Here is a 20,735-nt window from a genome sequence, read left to right on the forward strand (position 1 = left end):
CTCCTTTTGCACAATAAGCAACTATTTACTTGGCAGGATTTGTAAGTCCAGCCTCATTCATCACTATGAGGGTCACCCCCTCCAGCATTAAAAAGTTGCATCACATCTTAGAGGTGGGGGGAGAATTGGAATAAGAAAGTTCTAAGAGAAAAAAACTCACAAACCTTGGATGAAGCCTCTCAGCTTCTCAAATCAGGCAAGCGGTTGTCTTATTTGATTAGGATTAACAGATTTTCCAAAGATAACCTATTTTGGTTTTATGATTCTATCTCTCCAGGCAGTGTTTACAATATGTATTTGCAGAAACAGAATGTATGCCAGGAACGAGGCGAGGGCCCTTGCTGGCGCTCACACAGTCTGTCATAAATATAATATTAGGATGACGCCTGAAATTAATGTGAATCATTTCCCAATAAATACAGTCGGTTAGTGAGGTGTTCCAGGACTGCTGATGGGAGATATATTTCGGTAAAATATGTTTTTTTTATCGGTTGGGCACCGGGAGTGGGGGTGCATGGAGGGCATAAATCTCCACGGAAGAAGTATCCTTTATGATTATTCAATTCCACAGCAGCTCTAAAAGCCTAAAGTAGATTCATATTTACAGTTCCTGGAAGCACCTGGTTTTTATATATTGGGAGAAGAATTAGCATCAGGGCCTCCTCGTGGAAATCACTGACTTAGGGGTGGGGAGATGAGAGGACTCCATACTGGGATGCTCCATGGGACTGAGTTAATTTCACCCGCATTCGGGCTTGGAGCAAAAGAAGCTGTGTGAAGCAGTAAGACGAGAAGGGGCTGCTGGGAAGGCAGTCCTGGCTGGGTCCATATCAGCAATCGGGGATGCATGGAAGGGTTAGAGCTCTTTCCTGTCAGAAAAGGAATAAGTGTGTGCAAGGGAGAGGGCTGAAGCTAGCTAGCTAAAGCTGACAGCGACAGAGGTGGATGTAACCCTGTCTCTATGAGCTCGGGCTAAGTGTAAACATCCCTATCTTGTCCCACCTGCCTGAATCCTCTCAAAGCCTAGAGGTGGAAGAAAGAATTCAGACCTTGTCACTTGACGTTAACTTCCCTGTGTGAGCCTTATTTATTTAATTTTAAAGTTATCTTTATTTTTTCTTTTCTCCCTGTACACAAAAGTGACACAGGTCCACAATCCATTAAACAAAATTTTAAAGTCCAAAAAGCTCTGAAAACTGTGAGTTTTTATTGCTAACACATTTAGTAGCAAAACCAGATTTGACCAGAGATTTAAAATCTATTTATATTCCTTATTCATCCCACTTTGTGGGAACATTTATACTTTCACAGCAGAATTATTAATGTGTTTGATTATAGGGGGGCTGCCCCAGACCTTGCTGACAGTGTTAGATAAGGCACATGGACCCTGATGCCTTTCCCAGAGCCAAACGGATTCTGAATTCGGAAACACACCTTCCCCAAGGGTCTCAGATAAGGGATTGTACACTTGAACTTGCTGGTTGTAATAAAAAAAAAAGTCAGATGACACAGTGTAGTGAAAGCAAAAGCCTTAAGGAAACAGAAAAGCCTCCCACTTAAGAAGTGGGCAAAACATATAAACACTCACAGAAGAAAAACAACTGACCAGTAAACTTGGAAATAATCCAACTGCCCTCATAACTGAAGGTGGCTGTAATAAGCTTCATCTTTAGAAAATTAAAACAAGGGTGGTTATCTGGTTTTGGTTGAGGATGTGTGGAAAATATTCCTGTCTCCACTGATGATAGGGGTGATTCTTTCAACTATTTTGGAAGATAACTTGGCAATACCCACCCACATTTCAAAAGTGTACACCCTTTGGAGGGACTTCCCTGAAGCGGTTAAGACTCCACACTTCTGCTGCAGGGGACCCCGGTTCAATCCCTGGTTGGGGAACTAGGAATCCACATGCCATGTGCAGCATGGCCAAAAGTTTTTTTAAAGTATATACTCTTTGGAGAAGCAATTCTGCTTTTGGGAATTTATCTTGCAAGCAGTTATGCTCACCTGTGCAAAGTTATTCATTCAAGGATATTCACCACCACAGATATAACAGGAAAAAGGTAAAAACAACCTAAATTTAGTGCTCAGTGTCCACAATAGAGGATTGGTTAAATACACTTGCAGCATATAGGCAACAGAAGAGTAGGAAGCAGTTAAAAAGAATGAAATAGACCCACGCGAACTGACTTGAAAGGATGCCCATGATATAGCACTCCACAGACAGAGCAAACTATGTAATTCTGCAATTCAGTTTTCACTTTCTAAGGGTATTTATGTGCATATTATATGTTCACCTGTACAAAGAAAAACCTGGGGGAGAACATACCCCAAACTGTGGTTACACTTCTCTAAGACGTATATGGGGATCAGGGCTTTCTCTAGATTTTATACATTTTAATACATTTTAAAATTAAATTGTGTGTGGTGAGGGAAAGGAAGTAAAATTTCCCCGTAATTCCATCCTCTTGCCCAGAGATTAGTTTTGCTAAAAATGTGCTGTTTTTTTTTTTTTTAATCCTGTCCCTTGAAGCATCATTCACAGTAGCTAAAATGTAGAAGCAACCCAGGTATCCACCAATGGATGAATGGACAAGCAACATGTGGTCTATCCATACAATGGAATATTATTGCCTTAAAAAGGAGGAAATCCTAATGCCTTAAAAAGGAAGAAATCCTGACACAGGCTATGACATGAATGAACTTTGAGAATATAATACTGAATGAAATAAGCCACTTACAAAAAGACAAATACTGTATAATTCCACTGATAAGAGGTACTTCAAATAGTCAAACTCACAGAGACAAAGAATAAATTAGGGGGTTGCCAGGGGCTGGGAGGAAGCAGGTAGTAGGAAGTTAATGTTTAAGGGGTCCAGAGTTTCAATTTACAGATGAAAAGAGTACCGGAGATGGATAGTGGTTCTAGTAGCAAATTTGGGAATGTATTTGATACAAGAACTGTACACTTGGGCTTCCCTGGTGGCTCAGGGATAAAGAATCTGCCTGCCAATGCAGGAAACATGGATTCAATCCCTGATCTGGGAAGATTCCACATGCCGTGAAACAACTAAGCCCATGTGGCACAACTACTGAAGCCCACGTGTCCCAGAGCCCATGCTCTGCAACAAGAGAGCAGCCCTTACTCTCTGCAACTAGAGAAAACCTGCACAGCAACAAAGACCCAACACAACCAAAAATAAATAAAATAAATTAAAAAAATTTTAAAAAGAACTGTACACTTAAAAATGGCTGAGAAGGTAAATTTTATCTTATATATATTTTACCACAACAACAACAAAAAAAAAACTGGTATTCTTTCAGAATTTTCTCCATGAATACATCTATATTTATATTCACCCACCTGTGCATTTCTTCGCTACACCTGAATGAGTTTGTGCCATCCAAAATTCTTCTGCTATTTTCTTTTCCCTTCTAATACCACATCTTGTCCATCCTTCTATGTTAGTGCCTGTGGGTCTCCCCGCCTGGCATGCCCCTGTGAGAAGGCATCATCTATTTCACCAGCCACCCGTTGATGGACATCTGGGCAGGTTCCAACGTGGGGACCTTATGTTTTGAAAGATTTTTGTCAACCAAACTGAATTTATTAAGTAATAATTAATTCATTTCCCCATTTTTTATTCATCAAAGATGCACAAACTGTAGACCAGGGATTTCGATTAGCAGGAGGCTCCTGGAGCTGAAAGAATCCCAGCCAAGATCAGAGAAAGGTGGGTGTCTGAGCGAGCCCAGGTGGCCTTATGGAAGACAAATGGGTGAATTCCCTTTGTGTGTTGGATTTTTGCTTTTCTAACACAGGAGCAAAGCCAAACAGACAGCAGAGGGATGGTGAGGGCATTGAGAATGGAAAACTCTGGTGGAAAGGTTTCCAAGACAGGGCAAGAGCAATTACAAAGGCACAGAGGAAGGAGAGAAGATGGTTTAAACTTTCTCAGCCTCTGTTCCCTCATTAGTATGATAGGCATAATCTTTCCTGCCTCCTCACAGAATTATTCTGAGGATTTGCATAGTGGTACATAGCAGGGTCTCAAGAAATCCAATAGATGGTAAAAAAAAAAAAACAATAAACAATAGAAAATGAGGCGGAGCTTCCACAAATATCTACCAGACTCAGAGCCGATGGCTGGGAGTGGATTAGTGAGGAAGACCCAGTCACTCCCCTCCAGGAGCTCGAGTCCAGGCTGTTTTGTGTGTGAGGAAAGAGCAGTGCGTTGTTCCAGAAACCTACCTGGGTGCTGGAAAAGGCAGGCAAAATAGCGAGGAGAATGCAGGCTGGAGGGTGCCAGGAGTTGGGAGAGGGGGGAGAATGGGGAGTGAGTGCTTAATGGATACAGGGGTTCCTTTTGGGGTGATGAAAATATTTTAGAATTAGAGGCAACAGTTGCACAATATCATGAATGTGTTCATGCCACAGAGTCATATACTTTGCTTGTTTGTTGTCTTTTTAAGTTTATTTATTTGGCTGTGCTGGTTTTTCATTGCGACATGTGAACTCTTTGTTGCAGCATGTGGGATCCAGTTCCCCAACCAGGGATCGAACCCAGGCCCCCTGTATTGGGAGCTTGAAGTCTTAGCCACTGGACCACCACGGGAGTCCCTGAATCATAGACTTTCTAATGGTAATCTTGCGTTAGGTGAATTTCATGTCAATAAAAGCAAAAAATCAACTCCGGGCACTTAAGGGCAAATGCAGGGAATCTGGACCTCAACTTCCTGGGATCAAATCCTAGCCCATCCCTGCCTTGCCGTGTGAAGAGAAGCTGATACATAACCTCGTGGCACCTCAGTTTCCTCCTCGGTCAATTGGAGGTAATAAACTCCCACCTCATAGGGTTGCCAGAATGATTAAATTAGGTAATAGTCATAAAGCTCTTAGCAGAACCTGGCCCATGGTAAGTGATCAACAGATGGAGGTTGATGTTGTTATTTTTACTGGTGAGGGAAAAGGGGTTCAAAGCAAGGGGAACAGCGATGGCAAACGCAGAGATTTAGATGGAGATATGGAACAGACTATGAACAGCACAGTGCTTGGTTGGGCTGGAGATGCCTGCAGGTTTAAGGAGAGGAAGGTGAGATGAGCCTCTCTCTAGATTCCATTTTACATGCTGAAAGGGAATTCTGGGCGTCCTCAGATCTCATCTGACCATAACATTTATCACAAAGAATAAATATGTAGACTCCATGTCACATTTCTTACCAGACAAGGAAAATAGCCATTCTTCCAGGAACTCGAATGTGTCTCATGTTTTTAAAGAGAGTGTGATGATTTTAAGGTTTGGGTCAGTTGCAAATGCCCCATTGTTTCAAGTAATCTCTGGCGAGCGTATATGAACTCTCTCCCTTCTGTCGTTATAGAAAGCCAATTATGCATTGTTGTTTGTACAATAAATGAAGAGTTTTAAAAACATACACATTGATGACTATCCTGTTGTTTAGGGAGGCTGGCAGAACATTTCATAGCAGTGTCCCATGGAGGGTACATAGAATGTGTACTTAGCCCCTTCAGAAATTCTGGAAACCAAACAGATTGGTGTATTCCTTCAGAGTGGCAGCTGTGGGAGGGTGGCAGGGTGGCAGATTCATGAATGGTGTGCACTGGGTCTCTTAGAAAGTGTCCTCCAGTACACAAAGTCAGTGGGTTGACAATAAACATATCATGAAAAAAGAGTTCATGGGTCAGTTAAGTTTGGGCAACAGGAGAATCAAAGGTTTCTCTTATGCAGGAATTGTCAGAGCCTTTAATATCCTAAGGTTCATTTGACTTTCCCAGAAAGGGATACAGGATTCACAGTTTCCTAAACTGATGTGACCCTTTTTTCTCCAGATCAATATACAGAAATAGGGCTTTAGGGATCTCACTTTGGGAATCATTGGATTACAACTTCATATTCAAGTTTTCTTTCTTACAATTAATGGTGCAGCCTGATCATCAACTAGACTTGGATGTGTCAATTAGATCACTGAATGAACATTCATCAATGACTTACTTTATTGGTGCTAGGGAGGCAGACCAGAAAAGACATAGTCCCTGCCCTCAAGGAGAATACAATCTAACAGGGGGAATACTATCAATAATAACAATAACAAGAATACCAGGTATCATTTATTGGGCACTTACTATAAGCCAGGCACAGTGCTTAATGGGTATTTAAAAGAGCTTATTTAAATATCTCAATAGACAGATCAGTGTTATTATTCTCATTTTACAGGTGAAGACAGGAAGTTCAGAGACACTAAGCAACTTGATCAGCACACAGCAAAGAATGGCAGAGTAGGAGTTGGAGTCAGATACTCTGGATACTGAAGGCACAGGCTTCACGCTGTGTGCTCTAAAGGCTTCCTGGTCAAAGGAGAAAAGCAAATGGGTCAAGCCTCAGGCCACCAAATGGGGAGGGGGGAGCAGAGATCTCTAAACACCTTCTCTAGTTGTGAGACATGTTCATAACCTGGAAGGAGCTCTAGGGTGAAAAGGTCAGGGGCTGGGGTGAAAGCTAGGGATAAGGTATAAATATCTATGAGGAAGGGAGAAATGGCCAGGGTTATCCTAGCAGGGGAGGTAGCTGGAGAAGGAAACTCAGGGTGACAGAGAGGAGGAGGCAGGGAGGAACTGGAGAAGCAGGAGAACTGGCCTCTTCTCTGGATCTTGCTCCAATTTACTGTGCACCCTTGAACAGGTCCCCTGACCTCTCTTGTTTAAACAGGTCTCAGCATCACCCATCACTCTTATGCTACGATTATGAATCTGCTTCCTCCCAAAGATAGTCCCTTTCAAGAGCAGGGAGAAGCTTTCATTCACCCTCTCGTTCCCAGTGCCTGGCATGGTACCCAGCACAATTAAGGTGCTCCATAAATGTTTGTTGATTAAGTGAGTGAATGAGTGAAAAAGTAGGTGAAGCTGTAAAAGGAAGAGGCTGGGTGTGGTTGATTTACTCTGGCACCAGAGTATCAGCCCCTGAGACATATTTTCCCAGCTTTCCACTAAAATACCTAAGAAGGCAGCAAAATCCAAAGCTCACAGTGCTGACACCCAAGACTGACAGGCGCCTGTTGCCAGAATCTGGGAGGAATTTCCATAAATACAAGGCAGATGGAGCTGGGTTGAGATAAACAATCGGGAACCTATTCAAGTTTTATCTTCTGAAATAGGGCACTCCTCCCGGGTAAAAGGAAACAGGAAAATACTCAACCCCCCTCCCCACTTAGAACCTGGGACTCAGACCCACAGTCTGTGCCAGTCAGAAAATGGGGTGGTGAGAGGGGAGGCGGTTTTCTCCACGAAATGGGGCACTTCTCTGAGCAAAGTACTCTCCCTTTTGCTGGCCTGTACTTCTACCATTTAGAGACTGAAGTTTCCAGAAGGCAATATGTTGGCGGCGGGGTGGGGGGTGAGGGGAGGATGGAAGGAAGGGAAGAATGTCAAAAGCATTTTGTATCCTGAGACGAACAGCTTCCAGAAGTGCTACAGGTAAGGGAGGAACAGATACAGAGTGCATGCTGGGAATTGTAGTTTTTTTATGTGGTCCCTTAGTTTTTTGTTTGTTTTTTGTATTTGTTTTGTTTCTGTTTGGCTGCACCAAGAGGCTTGTGGGATCTTAGTTCCCAGACCAGGGACTGAAACCAAGCCCTCAGGCTGGCAGTGAAAACATGGAGTCCTAACCACTGGATCACCAGGAAATTCCCTCCTTCCTTAGTTCTTTATGCCTGAGGTCTAACCATGCCATGGGACAGAAGAGGATCCTTTCTCAAGGGGATGAAAGCCTGATTGACACGCCCTCCAGTGCTATGCAGAGAACCAGTCTTCCTCCCCAGGTGTTGATGATATGAAGGGGTGGGGGTCAGCCAGTGCCTTAGTGGACAATGAAAGGTGCCGAGGACAATTCACACACACCGCCTATAGCCTTGACTACACTCACATGTCCCAAGATACTGTGTGTATTGTCAGGAATCAGATGCACAATCTCTATGGAGCTCAGAAATAAGACCTTGACACCCATGTCCACACCCAGTAGAGAACAAAAAGCGCCATAAAAACTCTAGACCACAGGTCCAGGCCCCAGGTACCTTCGGGGGCCAACAGGAACTGTGCAAGGTTTGCCAACAAAGATCTGTAGAGTCAAAGCTATGGTTTTTCCACTGGTCATGTACCAGTGTGAGAGTTGGACCATAAAGAAGACTGAACGCTGAAGAACTGATGCTTTCAAACTGTGGTGCCAGAGAAGACTCTTGAGAGTCCCTTGGACTGCAAGAAGATCAAACCAGTCAGTCCTAAAGGAAATCAAGTCTGAATGTTCATTGGAAGGACTGATGCTGAAGCTGAAACTCCAATACTTTGGCCACCTGATGCGAAGAGCCAACTCACTGGAAAAGACTCTGATGCTGGGAGAGACTGAGAGCAGGAGGAGAAGGGGACGACAGAGGATGAGATGGTTGGACGGCATCACTGACTCAATGGACATGAGCTTGAGCGAACTCTGGGAGATAGTGAAGGACAGGGAAGCCTGGTGTGCTGCCATTCATGGGGTTGGGAAGAGTCAGATATGACTGAGCAACTGAACAACAACAAAGGTGGGCCAAGGATAAAAGGAAGTTGAGGAGAATGAGGAGCTGGGCCCCCTGATGTTCAGTTTACAGATGAGAAAACAAAGGCTCAGAGAAGGGAGTGACCTGTTCCAGATCTCAAAGTGATTTGGACCAGGACGGCTTCTTCATTCTGGAAACTTCTTCAGGGGAAAGTGAGAGCACTGCCAGCCCTACCAAGAGGCAGGAGAGGTCTGCATTTCTGAAGGGTGGAGGTGGGAGCAGCCACTGGCCCAGGGCTCCCGGCTCTGCCACTGGCCTCTTGACCCTCTGCCTTCTCTACCTCATTTCTTCCTCAGGTCTGTCTCTGCATTTTCTGTTCCTTCCTTCCCCGACCTCCTCCCCCCATGCTGTCCTTCCCTCCATCATCTATTTCTCTGTCTCTCTTTGTCCCTTTCTCTCTCTCCCACTCCATAAGCTCTTAGTGAGGACCTACTGTGTGCACATCACCAGACTGGGCCCTGAGTATGGCATAATTCGACCGTCTGAATGCTGGATTGTGTTTCCCATTGAAGCTTCCAAATCTGCAGAAATCTGGCTTTACAGTAAAGAAATACAATGAGTTTCTGCAAAGCTAATGATAATTACCCTCCAGACACAATCACTCCAAATTAGCTGGAAAACTAACCCGGGCTTTGCACTTTGTCCCTCCTCGGTAATTTCGACTCTGAAATACCATCATTTATACTTAAGAAAGAGCTAGTGAGCAGGATGGGAGACACGGCCTTTTGCCAGGCTTGCAACAACTAAGCAGGCTCAGATAGGGCAGGGTCGGGGGCATCCGCTTTGCAAGTCCTGTTCCTCGTTTCTTCCGGAGTTCATCCTTGATCCTAGTGGTTCTAGTTATAGCTGGGGTTTCCCTCCTTTACTGAGTCTGCATGAGTTGGTGGCTCAGGTGAAAAAAATGCTTCCTTCTAAGACTTTGGACCATACTTGGATTTAAACCTTACACATCAAACTATAAACCCCTCTGTGATGATTAATTTTATGTGTCAACTTGTCTGATTAAGCGTTATTTCTGAGTGCGTCTGTGAGGGTGTTTCAGGATGAGATTAGGATCTGAATCAGTGGACTCAATAAACTGATGTGCGTGCATGTGTGTGCTCAGTCGCTTCAGTCGTGTCCAACTATTTGCGACCCTATGGACTGTAGCCTACTGGGCTCCTATGTCCATTGGATTCTCCGGGCAAGAATACTGGAGTGGGTTACCATGTCCTCCTCCAGGGTATCTTCCAAACCCGGTAATTGAACCCACGTCTGCCTGCGTCTCCTATACTGCAGGCAGATTCTTTACCCACTAAGCCACCTGGGAAGCCCCAATAAATTGATAGCCCTCCCCAAATGTGGGTGGGCATGGTCCAATCCTTTGAGGGTCTAAACAGAACAAAAGGTGGAGGAAGGAAGAATTCATTCCCTTTTTTGCTCCCTGCCTGACTGCTGAGTTGGGACAACTCTTTACATCTTCTCCTATCTTCCAACTAGGATTTAAACCTTCGGCTCCCCCGGTTTTCAGGCCCTCAGATTCAGACTGAATTAGACCCCTGACATGCCTGGGTTTCCAGCTTGCAGATAGCAGACTATGGACTTCTCAGCCTCCATTATGGTGTGAACCGATTTGTCATGATAAATCTCCTTGTATACATTGACCAGTTCTGTTTCTCTAGAGAACCCTGACTGATACATCTTCTTTCCTCTGTTCCCTCTCTTTCCTCTACCCAGTTCCTACCCTTAACCTTCTCTGGCAAAGCTGTAATGCGCTATTTGCCCTGGGGTTAAATTAAGCCCAAATTTCTGGTTCCTTCCACCACTGCATCATCATGCTATGGGGGTAGGATTAAGTGTCTTTAGGTTGGTTTGAGTCCTCTGTGTCCTTTCTTGGGAAAAAACCATCATTTTAATAACCGTCTTTCTTTTAAGTATGTGCAAATTATTTTATGCTTTATGCAGTAATCAAAACCATGCGAGACAGACATTATGTTGAAAGAAAGAAGCCAGCTACTCTATGAATTCACTTATGCGAAGGGTAAGAACAGGCAAAATGAATCAAGGTTAAAATAATGATTCTCTCTGATGAGGTGGGGGTGAGTATTAATGGGTAACATGAGGGAACCTTCTGGGATGATGGGTGTGTTCAGAATCTTGAGATCAGTGGGTCATTACGCAGGCATATACCTCAGCCAACATTCACTGAACTGGACACTTAAGATATGTGCTCTTTACATGCATTACACCTGAATTTTAAAAAACACATGACAGTCTCTTTCCTATGCAAGTTAGTGCTAAAATCTATTTTCTGCTGTCTTTTGTACTCCTGGCTTTGCTTTATTGGAAGAGAAATATTGTTCTTTGCTCCTGCCAACTTGTTTTTAAGGAACACCATTAAGTTACTTCTATAGACTGCCCTCCCCCATCGTGATATTACTCCCCCATTAGTGCTCATCATCCAGAAGGAAAGCTAAGACTCATACTCAAGTAACAGTAATGGAGAGTTTCAGTGGGAATTGGGGGGAAGGGGGTGAGAACCCCTAAGAAGGAACATAGAATGTAAAGAATGTTCTCAGCACAATTAGTCCCATCTAGTTGGAACATAGGAAGAACAAACTGGGATTCCATTAAGCTGGAGTCAGACATGGAAGGCTTAGATGCCAAGCTACAGTTTGTAGTAGTAGACAGCGGGAGAACCGCTAGGGTTTTCTGAGCTGAAGAGGAACATGATCAAACTCATGCTTCCCAAAGAGAAATATGGCAGTGTAACCAAGACAAAGCAGAGTCTAAAGGCTGTGAAACCAGTTAAGAGGATACTGCAATAGTCCTAGCAGAGAATAATGGAGTTTGAGACAGTAAGAGAACTAGATGATAGGTGTCGTAAATAATATGATCATTGGGTACAGAGGTCAAGGAAGAGAGAGGAGTTGAAAAAAAGAGCACAAAAGCTTGGTAATTGGGAACATGGGGTCTGGAGTGAGATCACCTGAACTTGAATCCCAGCTTCCCCTACATACTAGCTGTTCATTTTAAGCAAGTCCCTTAATCTCACAAAGTTTCCAGCTTCTTGTATTTGAATTCAGTTCAGTTCAGTTCAGTCACTCAGTTGTGTCCAACTCTTTGCGACCCCATGGACTGCAGCACTCCAGGCTCCCTGTCCACCACCAACTCCTGTATTTGAATTGGTGACAATAAAACACCTGTTGTGTAGGATTTGATCTCTGGTTTAGAGATCAAATTGCCAACATCTATTGGATCATAGAAAAAGCAAGAGAATTCCAGAAAAACATCTACTTCTGCTTTATTGATTATGCCAAAGCCTTTGACTGTGTGGATCACAACAACCTGTGGAAAATTCTTCAAGAGATGGGAATACCAGACCACCTTACCTGCCTCCTGAGAAATCTGTATGCAGGTCAAGAAGCAACAGTTAGAACCAGACATGGAACAACAGACTGGTTCCAAATTGGGAAAGGAGTACATCGAGGCTATATATTGTCACCCTGCTTATTTAACTTATATGCAGAGTACATCATGCAAAATGCAGGGCTGGGTGAAGCACAAGCTGGAATCAAGATTGCCAGAAGAAATATCAATAACGTCAGATATGCAGATGACACCACCTTTACGGCAGAAAGTGAATTGATGAGGGTGAAAGAGGAGAGTGAAAAGCTGGTTTAAAACTCAACATTCAAGAAACTAAGATCATGGCATCTGGTCCCATCACTTCATGGCAAAGAGATGGGGAACAATGGAAACAGTGACAGACTTTATTTTTTGGGCTCCAAAATCACTACAGATGGTGACTGCAGCCATGAAATTGCTGCTCCATGGAAGAAAAGCTATTATCAACCTAGACGGCATATTAAAAAGCAGAGATATTACTTTGCTGACAAAGGTCCATCTAGTTAGAGTTATGGTTTTTCCAGTAGTCATGTATGGATGTGAGAGTTGCACTATAAAGAAAGCTGAGCGCTGAAGAATTGATGCTTTTGAACTGTGATGTTGGAGAAGACTCTTGAGAGTCACTTGGACTGCAAGGAGATCAAACTAGTCAATCCTAAAGGAAATCACTCCTGAATCTTAACTGGAAGGACTGATGCTAAAGCTGAAACTCCAATAGTTTGGCCACCTGATGCGAAGAAATGACTCACTGGAAAAGATCCTGATGCTGAGAAAGATTGAAGGCAGGAGGAGAAGGGGACGACAGAGGATAAGATAGTTGGATGGCACCACCGACTCGATGGACATGAGTTTGAACATGCTCTGGGGGTTGGTGATGGACAGGGAAGCCTGATGTGCTGCAGTCCATGGGGTCGCAAAGAGTTGGACATGACTGAGCAATTGAACTGTGTAGAATTAAATGAGATTAGGACCATAAGGTGCGATTATAACATGTGTAATTCAGCATGTCCTCAATCAATGAGATTTATTTTTATTTATTTAGCTGTGCCAGGTCTCAGTTGCAGCATGCGAGATCTTTGATCTTCCTTTGCAGTTGCAGCATGCAAACTCTTAGTTGTGGCATGTGGGATCTAGATCCACATCTGATCAGGGATTGAACCCAGGCCCCCTGCATTGGGAGTGCAAAGTCTTAGCCTTCTTAGCCACTGGACCACCGAAGAGGTCCCAATCAGTGAGATTTAGTATAATTATTTTCATTATCATTATTCAAGTTAATACTGTTTGTGCTTAGTCGCTCAGTAGTGTCTGACTCTTTGCGACTCTTTGGACTGTAGCCCACCAGGCTCCTCCGTCCATAGGATTTTCTAAGCAAGAATACTGGAGTGCGTTGTCACTTCCTTCTCCAGGGGAATCTTCCTAACCCAGGGATGGAACCTGTGTCTCTTGGGATTCCTGCATTGCAGGAGGATTCTTTACTGGCTGAGCCATTGAATTAAGAATGCCTAAAAGACAGTCAATAGAGGGAGAGTAAAGGAAATCAGTCCTAAAGGAAATCAGCCCTGAATATTTATTGGAAGGACTGATGCTGAAGCTAAAACTCCAATACTTTGGCCCCCTGACGTGAAGAACTGATTCACTAGAAAAGATCCTGATGCTGGGAAAGATTGAAGGCGGGAGGAAGAAGGGGATGACAGAGGATGAGATGGTTGGATGGCATCACCAACTCAATGGACATGAGTTTGAGTAAACTCTGGGAGTTGGTGATGGACAGAGAAGTCTGGCACACTGCAGTCCATGGGATCGCAGAGTCACGACTGAGTGAGTGAACTGAACTGATCTGAAAGGGATGGGAAGATGATGAGTTCAGTTTTCTTTTCAGCAGAAGCTAAGAGGAAACACATGATTTGCCACATTCTCCTTTCCTCCTGCCATGCAACCATGCCACTCTGCTGACCTGAATCTCAACAAGAGGATAATATGGAACAGAGGCACAGCCTGCCCATGATTGCACGTAATATAAGTGAGAAATAAACTTACGTTGTTGTAAGCCATGGAGATTTAGGAGTTGTTTGTTACTGCAACATAATCCAGTCTCATCCTGACTGTTGCAGAGGGTGAATGAATTGCCCACTGACCCCAATCTGTGACATCAACAAGGTGAAAACAGAACACTCCCAAGGGCTCCTCCAGAAAAGCTTACAAATAAGACATGGCGCCAGTCTTTTCCATCATAACAATAATCACAGCATCAGACTGTTAGCACATGCCAAGGGGGATAATTTGGGTGGAGTGGGTAGATGCTCTGTACCCAGTATTTTACTGTTAAGGGCAAATTTGCAGAGATTTGGAAAATTGGGTTCTGTGTGGAGTAAACATACTGAACAAGTTTTCAGCTACAACACAGCTGAGCTTAAAGGGAATGGGGTTTGATAGTTTGTGTCAGCATAATGAATTTTAAAAAAAAAAAAAGGCTCCAGAATGTCTGCAAAACACTGTCAAGTCAAAAATTGTGCCTGTGGGTTTTTTAAAGCAATTTCCCTAGCCACTCTGGCTAATAATATCTCGTTTCGTTAACTCTGAAAGAACGTCTCTTTTAAAATATTGTAACATGTCATTTCCCAGTGTTAGCTCTTTCAATGACTTTCCATGGCATGCTTACATCTAAAGAACAGATCTTAACTGGACCTGGTTTCGGGCTATCTTGCAAGGACAGCAATGTTCATTACTAAAAATCAAAATGAAAATGAAGTGAATAAACAAAAAGAAGAAAACATTAAAACAATGCCCCCCCCCAAACTACAGTTGCACCTACCACCCAGAAACTATTAACACCTTGAAGCTACTGACTCTTCCAAACCCTTCTTTATGTGTATACAAATATATGATGATTTTGTTTTTAATGAGATCATTCAGGATACATAATTTCTTAACATGTTTTCTCATTTAATATATCACAACTCTATTCTTTGTTTTTTAAAAAATATTTATTTATTTATTTGGCTGTGCTGGGTCTTAGTTGCAGCATGCAAACTTTTAGTTGTGGTATGTGGTATGTTCTCTGACCATGGATTGAACCCAGGCCCCCTGCATTAGGAGTAGGGAGTCTTAGCTACTGGACCACCAGGGAAGTCCCAGTACATTCCTTGTTGACAGAATTCTCCAGGCAAGAATACTGGAATGGGTTGCCATTTCCTTCTCCAGGGGATGTTCCTGACCCAGGGATCAGACCCAGGGATTGAACCCATGTCTCCTGCATTGCAGGCAGATTCTTTAGCATATGAGCCACCAGGGAAGCCCAAGATATATTTATCCAATATAAATTTATGGTCATCTAGTATGTCATTCATTTCCTCAGTAAATATTTGCCTAAAAATTGTGTTTCTGAATGTATTTGACTGAGCCTCTATTACTGTATCTAGGTTCATCCCAATTTCTAACAGAACACTGCTCTTAATATCCTCACAGCTAAACCTTTGTATATATCTATCTATATATCTATCTATCTATATCTATCTATCTATCTATATATAGATACGGAGAAGGCAATGGCACCCCACTCCAGTACTCTTGCCTGGAAAATCCTATGGACAGAGGAGCCTGGTAGGCTACAGTCCACGGGGTCGCTAAGAGTTGGACACGACTGAGTGACTTCACTTCCACTATTCCCTTTCATGCCCTGGAGAAGGAAATGGCAACCCGCTCCAGTGTTCTTGCCTGGAGAATCCCAGGGACGGCGGAGCCTGGTGGGCTGCCGTCTATGGGGTCGCACAGAGTCAGACACAACTGAAGCGACTTAGCAGCAGCAGCAGCATATATAGATAATTTTCTGGAAGTAAATTCTTAGAAGTAGAGTGGCTTGGTCCAAATAAAAGCACTTGCAGGCTTTTGATACTCTTAATCAAGAGTATTTGGTTGTCAGAAATAGACACCAACTTGAACTATCTCAGGTTAAGGGTGGTTTATTAAAAGAACACGGGCCTCAGGCAGGGTGAGAGCAGAACAACTTGAGAGTTCTCAGCAGGCGAAGCGCATAGCCTTTCAGTCTAGTGCTCCCACTAAGAGGACCACACCATCAACTCAATCAGTCCTTGTTTCAACTTCATCCAAATTCTCAAGAAAGAGGGAATCTGGTTGTGGCAGTCTCGGCCTGTGGAACTGGCTCTCCTGGGTCAGGGAGCTTCATGATCCAGGAAGAGCCTACCTGGAGTCAGGTAGTAACAGGGAGAGGCTCACTGGGAAGCGAACCCCTCCCATCCCATGAAGTGGCTTTTAATAACAGTAACAGTCTTTGTAAACGGATTGCCATTCTCAGAGCATATGTTAATCAGAATTCTTTTGGTTGTAAGCAACAGAAACCCACTTCATAGGACTTAACATGAAGATGTGGCTCAAAGAGGCTTTGGAGGACTCATCAGCACCAAGGTGTTAACAGCAATAGCTTCATGTTACTAGGAAGCTCAGGGCTAGATCTGCCATCAAACACAGCTGGATCCAAGAGGTCTACTATGTCACCAAGACTATCCCTTGCCCTCTCTGCTTTCTTCTGCAATGAAGTTATTTGCAGGCCAACTCTCCCCAAGATAAGATATGATGGCTGCCTGCAGTTCCTGGCTCATATCCCCAACAGGAAGAGGGAACAACTTCCCACAGATTTCAGCCAAAGTCTCAGAGTTTACTCCTGCTGGGCAACACCACTGAATTGATCACCAAGGACAAGGAAAAGAAATATTCCAATTGGTCAGGCGTAAGTCCCGCCCCTCAGGCTGGGAAGTGAAGTCAACCCGGCCTGAACCACATGAGATGGGGTAGTAGGAGAGCAGTGACTCCCAGAGGAAAATCAAGGTGCTTCTGCCAAAAGACGGGGGATAGTGCTGGCCAGGAAGCACTGACAAGTGTCACTACAGAAATATAGTAAGGTTCTGGGTTTTTTTTTCTAATAGAGGACATGACCATTTTTTTCTTCTTTTTCCCAAATGACAAACAGGACGTTTTGGGAGCTTGTTGAAAGAAGCGGTGCAGTACAATCGAACCTTCCGTAGTAATGCCGTCAAATACAGAAGACATTGGCCATTGTGTTGAGCACCTGAAATGTGGCTAGTAGGATTGGAAAACTGAATTTTTAATTTCAATTAATTTAAATTTAAATCACCTCATGAGATCAGTGGCTACTATAGTTAGATAACACAGAAGCAAAGCCTGATAAATTGTTCTAGTAGCAGCATATAGAAATGTGAGGTCTTCTATGCCTCATGACTTCAGAAAAAGAAATTCTCCCACCCTTGTCTGCTGGCAGGGAAACTTTCTGAGAGTCTCAGGGAGTTTTTCCACAAGAGTGATGGGAGGTCTGCGCTGTGTCCATGGGGCCGGCGGTGAATGTGGTGCCTTGTAATGAAATAACTGAAACATCACTGTGACTGCAGAATCAAGGGTCTTCCCTCCTTATCTCCAAAGCACCCGTGTTTTACATGAAAAAGCGTTTCTAATTAATAGGCCAGCCCCTCTTGAGTTTGATAAAAACAGAGGAGAAAAGGATTTGATTAACCCACAATCTTTTCAATTTGGCGTGTTCTGCATGAGTGAAGTGTGTTTTCTGCAACGGAGCCAAGCTGGGCCCGTCCTGGTTCACCATGATAACATTCTTGGCTTTGTGCAGCCCCCGATTCACCCCCAGCCTGCCAGGAGAGGCCGGTACGAACAGATTCTCAGAGGTAATCACCAGCGCTACCAACAAGGGTAATCTGGATTCTCATACAGACAGTGGCCCACTCGAAGAAGGGAAAGATGACAAAGGCCTCCATTGTCCCCAAGTGAGAGAGTTTGTTCAGTCCTGAGACCGAGGGTGGAGGCTGGGCTGAGCAGAGATGGGAAGGATCATGCAGATGGCTGGGTAGGACACCCAAAGTGAAGAGGTCAGGGACACGGATGGAGCTGAGGGGGAGAGTCGGCTGTAGTGGTGTCCAGTGTGATGACCACCCAGGATCCACTGGCTCTCCCAGCTCTGGCTTGTGCCAGAGGAAGACCTCACTGCCTGGGACAAAAACAGAGCAGTGTGTTCTCTGAATAAGGACCCAGTTTCATTTTTCTTTTTGTCAATGGAAAGATCAGAAACTTCTTTCTCCTGCTCCTCGCTGAGAGGGACAGGCTAGGTGGCAGTTGTTGTCTCTCTAGATGGGTGTGGTGGTTTTAAAACATGACCATAAATTCTTAGAAGGTTTTCGCATTGAGATGGAGGCTTTCTGTCCTCTCCACTTAAATCTGCATGGGTCAGTGACTGCTTGGCCCCATGGAGTCTGCAGGAAGTGATGCTCTCTGATTTTCTGAGGCTGGGTCATAAAAGGCCATTGGCTTTCACCTTATTCACTGGAACTATCATGCTTGGAGCCTTGAACTACCATGTAGGAAGTCATCCAGTTGGCGGTACTTTGTTATGGCAGCCCTAACAAATGAATACTTTTTCAATCTCATTTTGCTGTTGTCAGAGGTTTTTTGATTTTTCTTTTTCAATATTTTATTATGAAAGATGCCACCTATACAAAAAACACTCATGTAATCACCTCCCACATTCTACAATTAATTACGTTATGCTTGTTTAATTATATTGCTGTCAATCTCTCCATCTTTCTATCCATCTATGAATCCATCATTTTTTTTTCAAAGTAAGTTGCAGGCACCATACACTCCATCCATAAACACTTCAAACTTGTGTACCATGAACTAGAGTTCAATATATGTTTTCTCTTTTTTAGATGAAATTGACTCCGGGAGTTGGTGATGGACAGAGAGGCCTGGCATGCTGCAATTCATGGGGTCGCAAAGAGTCGGACACGACTGAGCGACTGAACTGAACTGAACTGAACTGAAATATAGTGAAATGCACAGATCTTTTGTGTGTCATTTCATGAGTTGTGGCAAATGTCTAAACCATGTAACCTAAACCTCTATCAAGGTAAAGATCATCACCAAACCCACAAAGCTCTCTCATATCATCTCCTAGTCAATTCCCACATTTGCTTTCCTAAGAAGATACTGCTGTCTCGATTTTTCTTAACATAGGTTAGTTTAGCCTATTCTGGAACCCCAGAAATACAGAATCATATGACGTGTACTCTCGTGTAAGGCTTCTTTCACTCAATATAATATTTTGATTGATTTTTATTTTAAGAAAGCCGTAAGAATTGGTCCAAGTATTTTAGCAGCTTGTTAAGAAAAATAAGTAAGAACAAATAAATGAAGCAATGAATAGTAGTATGTGTTCCACACTGCTTCGTGCTAGGCAATGTGTTAGGTGCCTAGGATACAAGCATAAGGTTGAATAAAGCAGTCCTGTTCTTGAGAAGTTCCCAGGTATCATAGCCAGAAAGAAAAGAGTCAGAAGTATAATTCTGAGCAATAAAGAAGAGAGGGATGGAGCAAAAGGAGCAGAAGTTTCTCAGATTTGGTTCCAGGAGTATTATTGTTTGATATTTTTCTTTAGGCTGATTCATTTTATTTTACTAAGCTATTGCTGAAGTCACAGTGCCCTTGTTAATTTTGTCAGGCAAGTAATGTGTCCAGCTAAAAATGCTTCCTTTGATTCTCATGTAGCTAAGAGTGGTCAGGGAACTTAACTCAGGCCAATGAAATGTAGGCAGAAGTCTGTTCAGTAGAATTCCCAGAAAGCTTTTTGCTTTCCTAATTGAAAAACTGATGGTGGTAGTAGTGGTGTTATGGTGGTGGTGTTAGACAGACTCAACTGGTACAGCCTTTTCTCTCTCATCTTTCCCTTCTTCCTGCCTGGAATCAGGGTGCAATGCCTAGAGTACAGCAACCATTTTGAGGCTATGAGCATAAAAGCCTCCATGCCAAGGAAGAAAGCAGTAAGTTAGAAGGAGCCTGGGTCTTTTATAATATCCTTGGATAGCTGCATTAGCCTTGAGCTGCAGCTACCCAAAAATCTTGGTGATTTAAAAAAATTAACCCCTTACTTAAATTTAAGTCACTGTTGGTTGAGTTTTCACTTATTTGAAGCCAAATACACCCCAATTAATACATTTGAGTTTGATGGGCTGCTTTTTTCCCCCCTACTTTAATTCAAGTAAATACACAGTTTTTCAAATAAAATTGCTTTGGGGTACCACATGAAATAAACATATAAAAAAGAGGAAGGTGATACTTTTAGAAATTCTGACCTAGTAGGGTCATTATTTTATTTAGCATTTCAGAATTTATTAAGATTTTCCTCCATGATTCTTTTCTTTTTTTACATTTTGGCTGTTTTGGGTCTTTGTTGTGGGGTGGGGGTTAGTTGCCCTGTGACATGTGGGATTTTACTTCCTCAACCAGGGATCAAACCTGTGTCTCCTGCATTGGAAGGCAGATTCTAAACCACTGGACCACCAAAAAAGTCTCTCTCCATGATTCTTTTATTTAATCTCCACTGCAACTCCATGAGGGCTTCCCAGTTGTAAAGAATCTGCCTGCCAGCGAGGGAGACACAGGATACATGGGTTCGATCCCTGGGTCAGAAAGATCCCCTAGAGGAGGAAATGGCAACCCACTCCAGTATTCTTGCCTGGAAAATCCCATGGACAGAGGAGCCTGGAGGGCTACAGTCCATGGGGTCGCAAAGAGTCGGACACAACTGAGCAACTGAGCACACACGTGCAACTCCATGAAGTAGACAAGACATATTATTATCCACCTGCTATAAATAACTGGATGGATGAAGCTGAGAGGTGTTAGTGCTTTGCTAAGGATCTCATAAT

The 20,735-nt window shown here is 43.4% G+C and overlaps 1 protein-coding gene across 5 annotated transcripts in view; it reads right to left on the reverse strand.

The window, feature by feature from the left end:
- Positions 1-20,735, reverse strand: part of CCDC63 (coiled-coil domain containing 63) — a 150,945-nt gene that overhangs the window by 35,336 nt on the left and 94,874 nt on the right. For 3 of the 5 annotated variants that reach the window (XM_081539948.1, XM_081539941.1, XM_081539933.1), the window contains one exon: positions 6,117-6,364. The exons of the other annotated variants lie outside the window; for them this stretch is intronic. In XM_081539948.1, the coding sequence (XP_081396074.1) occupies positions 6,354-6,364 (11 nt within the window). In that variant the 3' untranslated portion in view covers positions 6,117-6,353. Of the gene's footprint in view, positions 1-6,116; positions 6,365-20,735 lie in introns of those variants that run through there. 5 annotated transcript variants of the gene reach the window in all.

Source organism: Giraffa tippelskirchi, chromosome 11 (genome assembly GCF_054371585.1).
Source record: "Giraffa tippelskirchi isolate mGirTip1 chromosome 11, T2T-mGirTip1v1.2.pri, whole genome shotgun sequence".
NCBI lineage: Eukaryota > Metazoa > Chordata > Mammalia > Artiodactyla > Giraffidae > Giraffa > Giraffa tippelskirchi.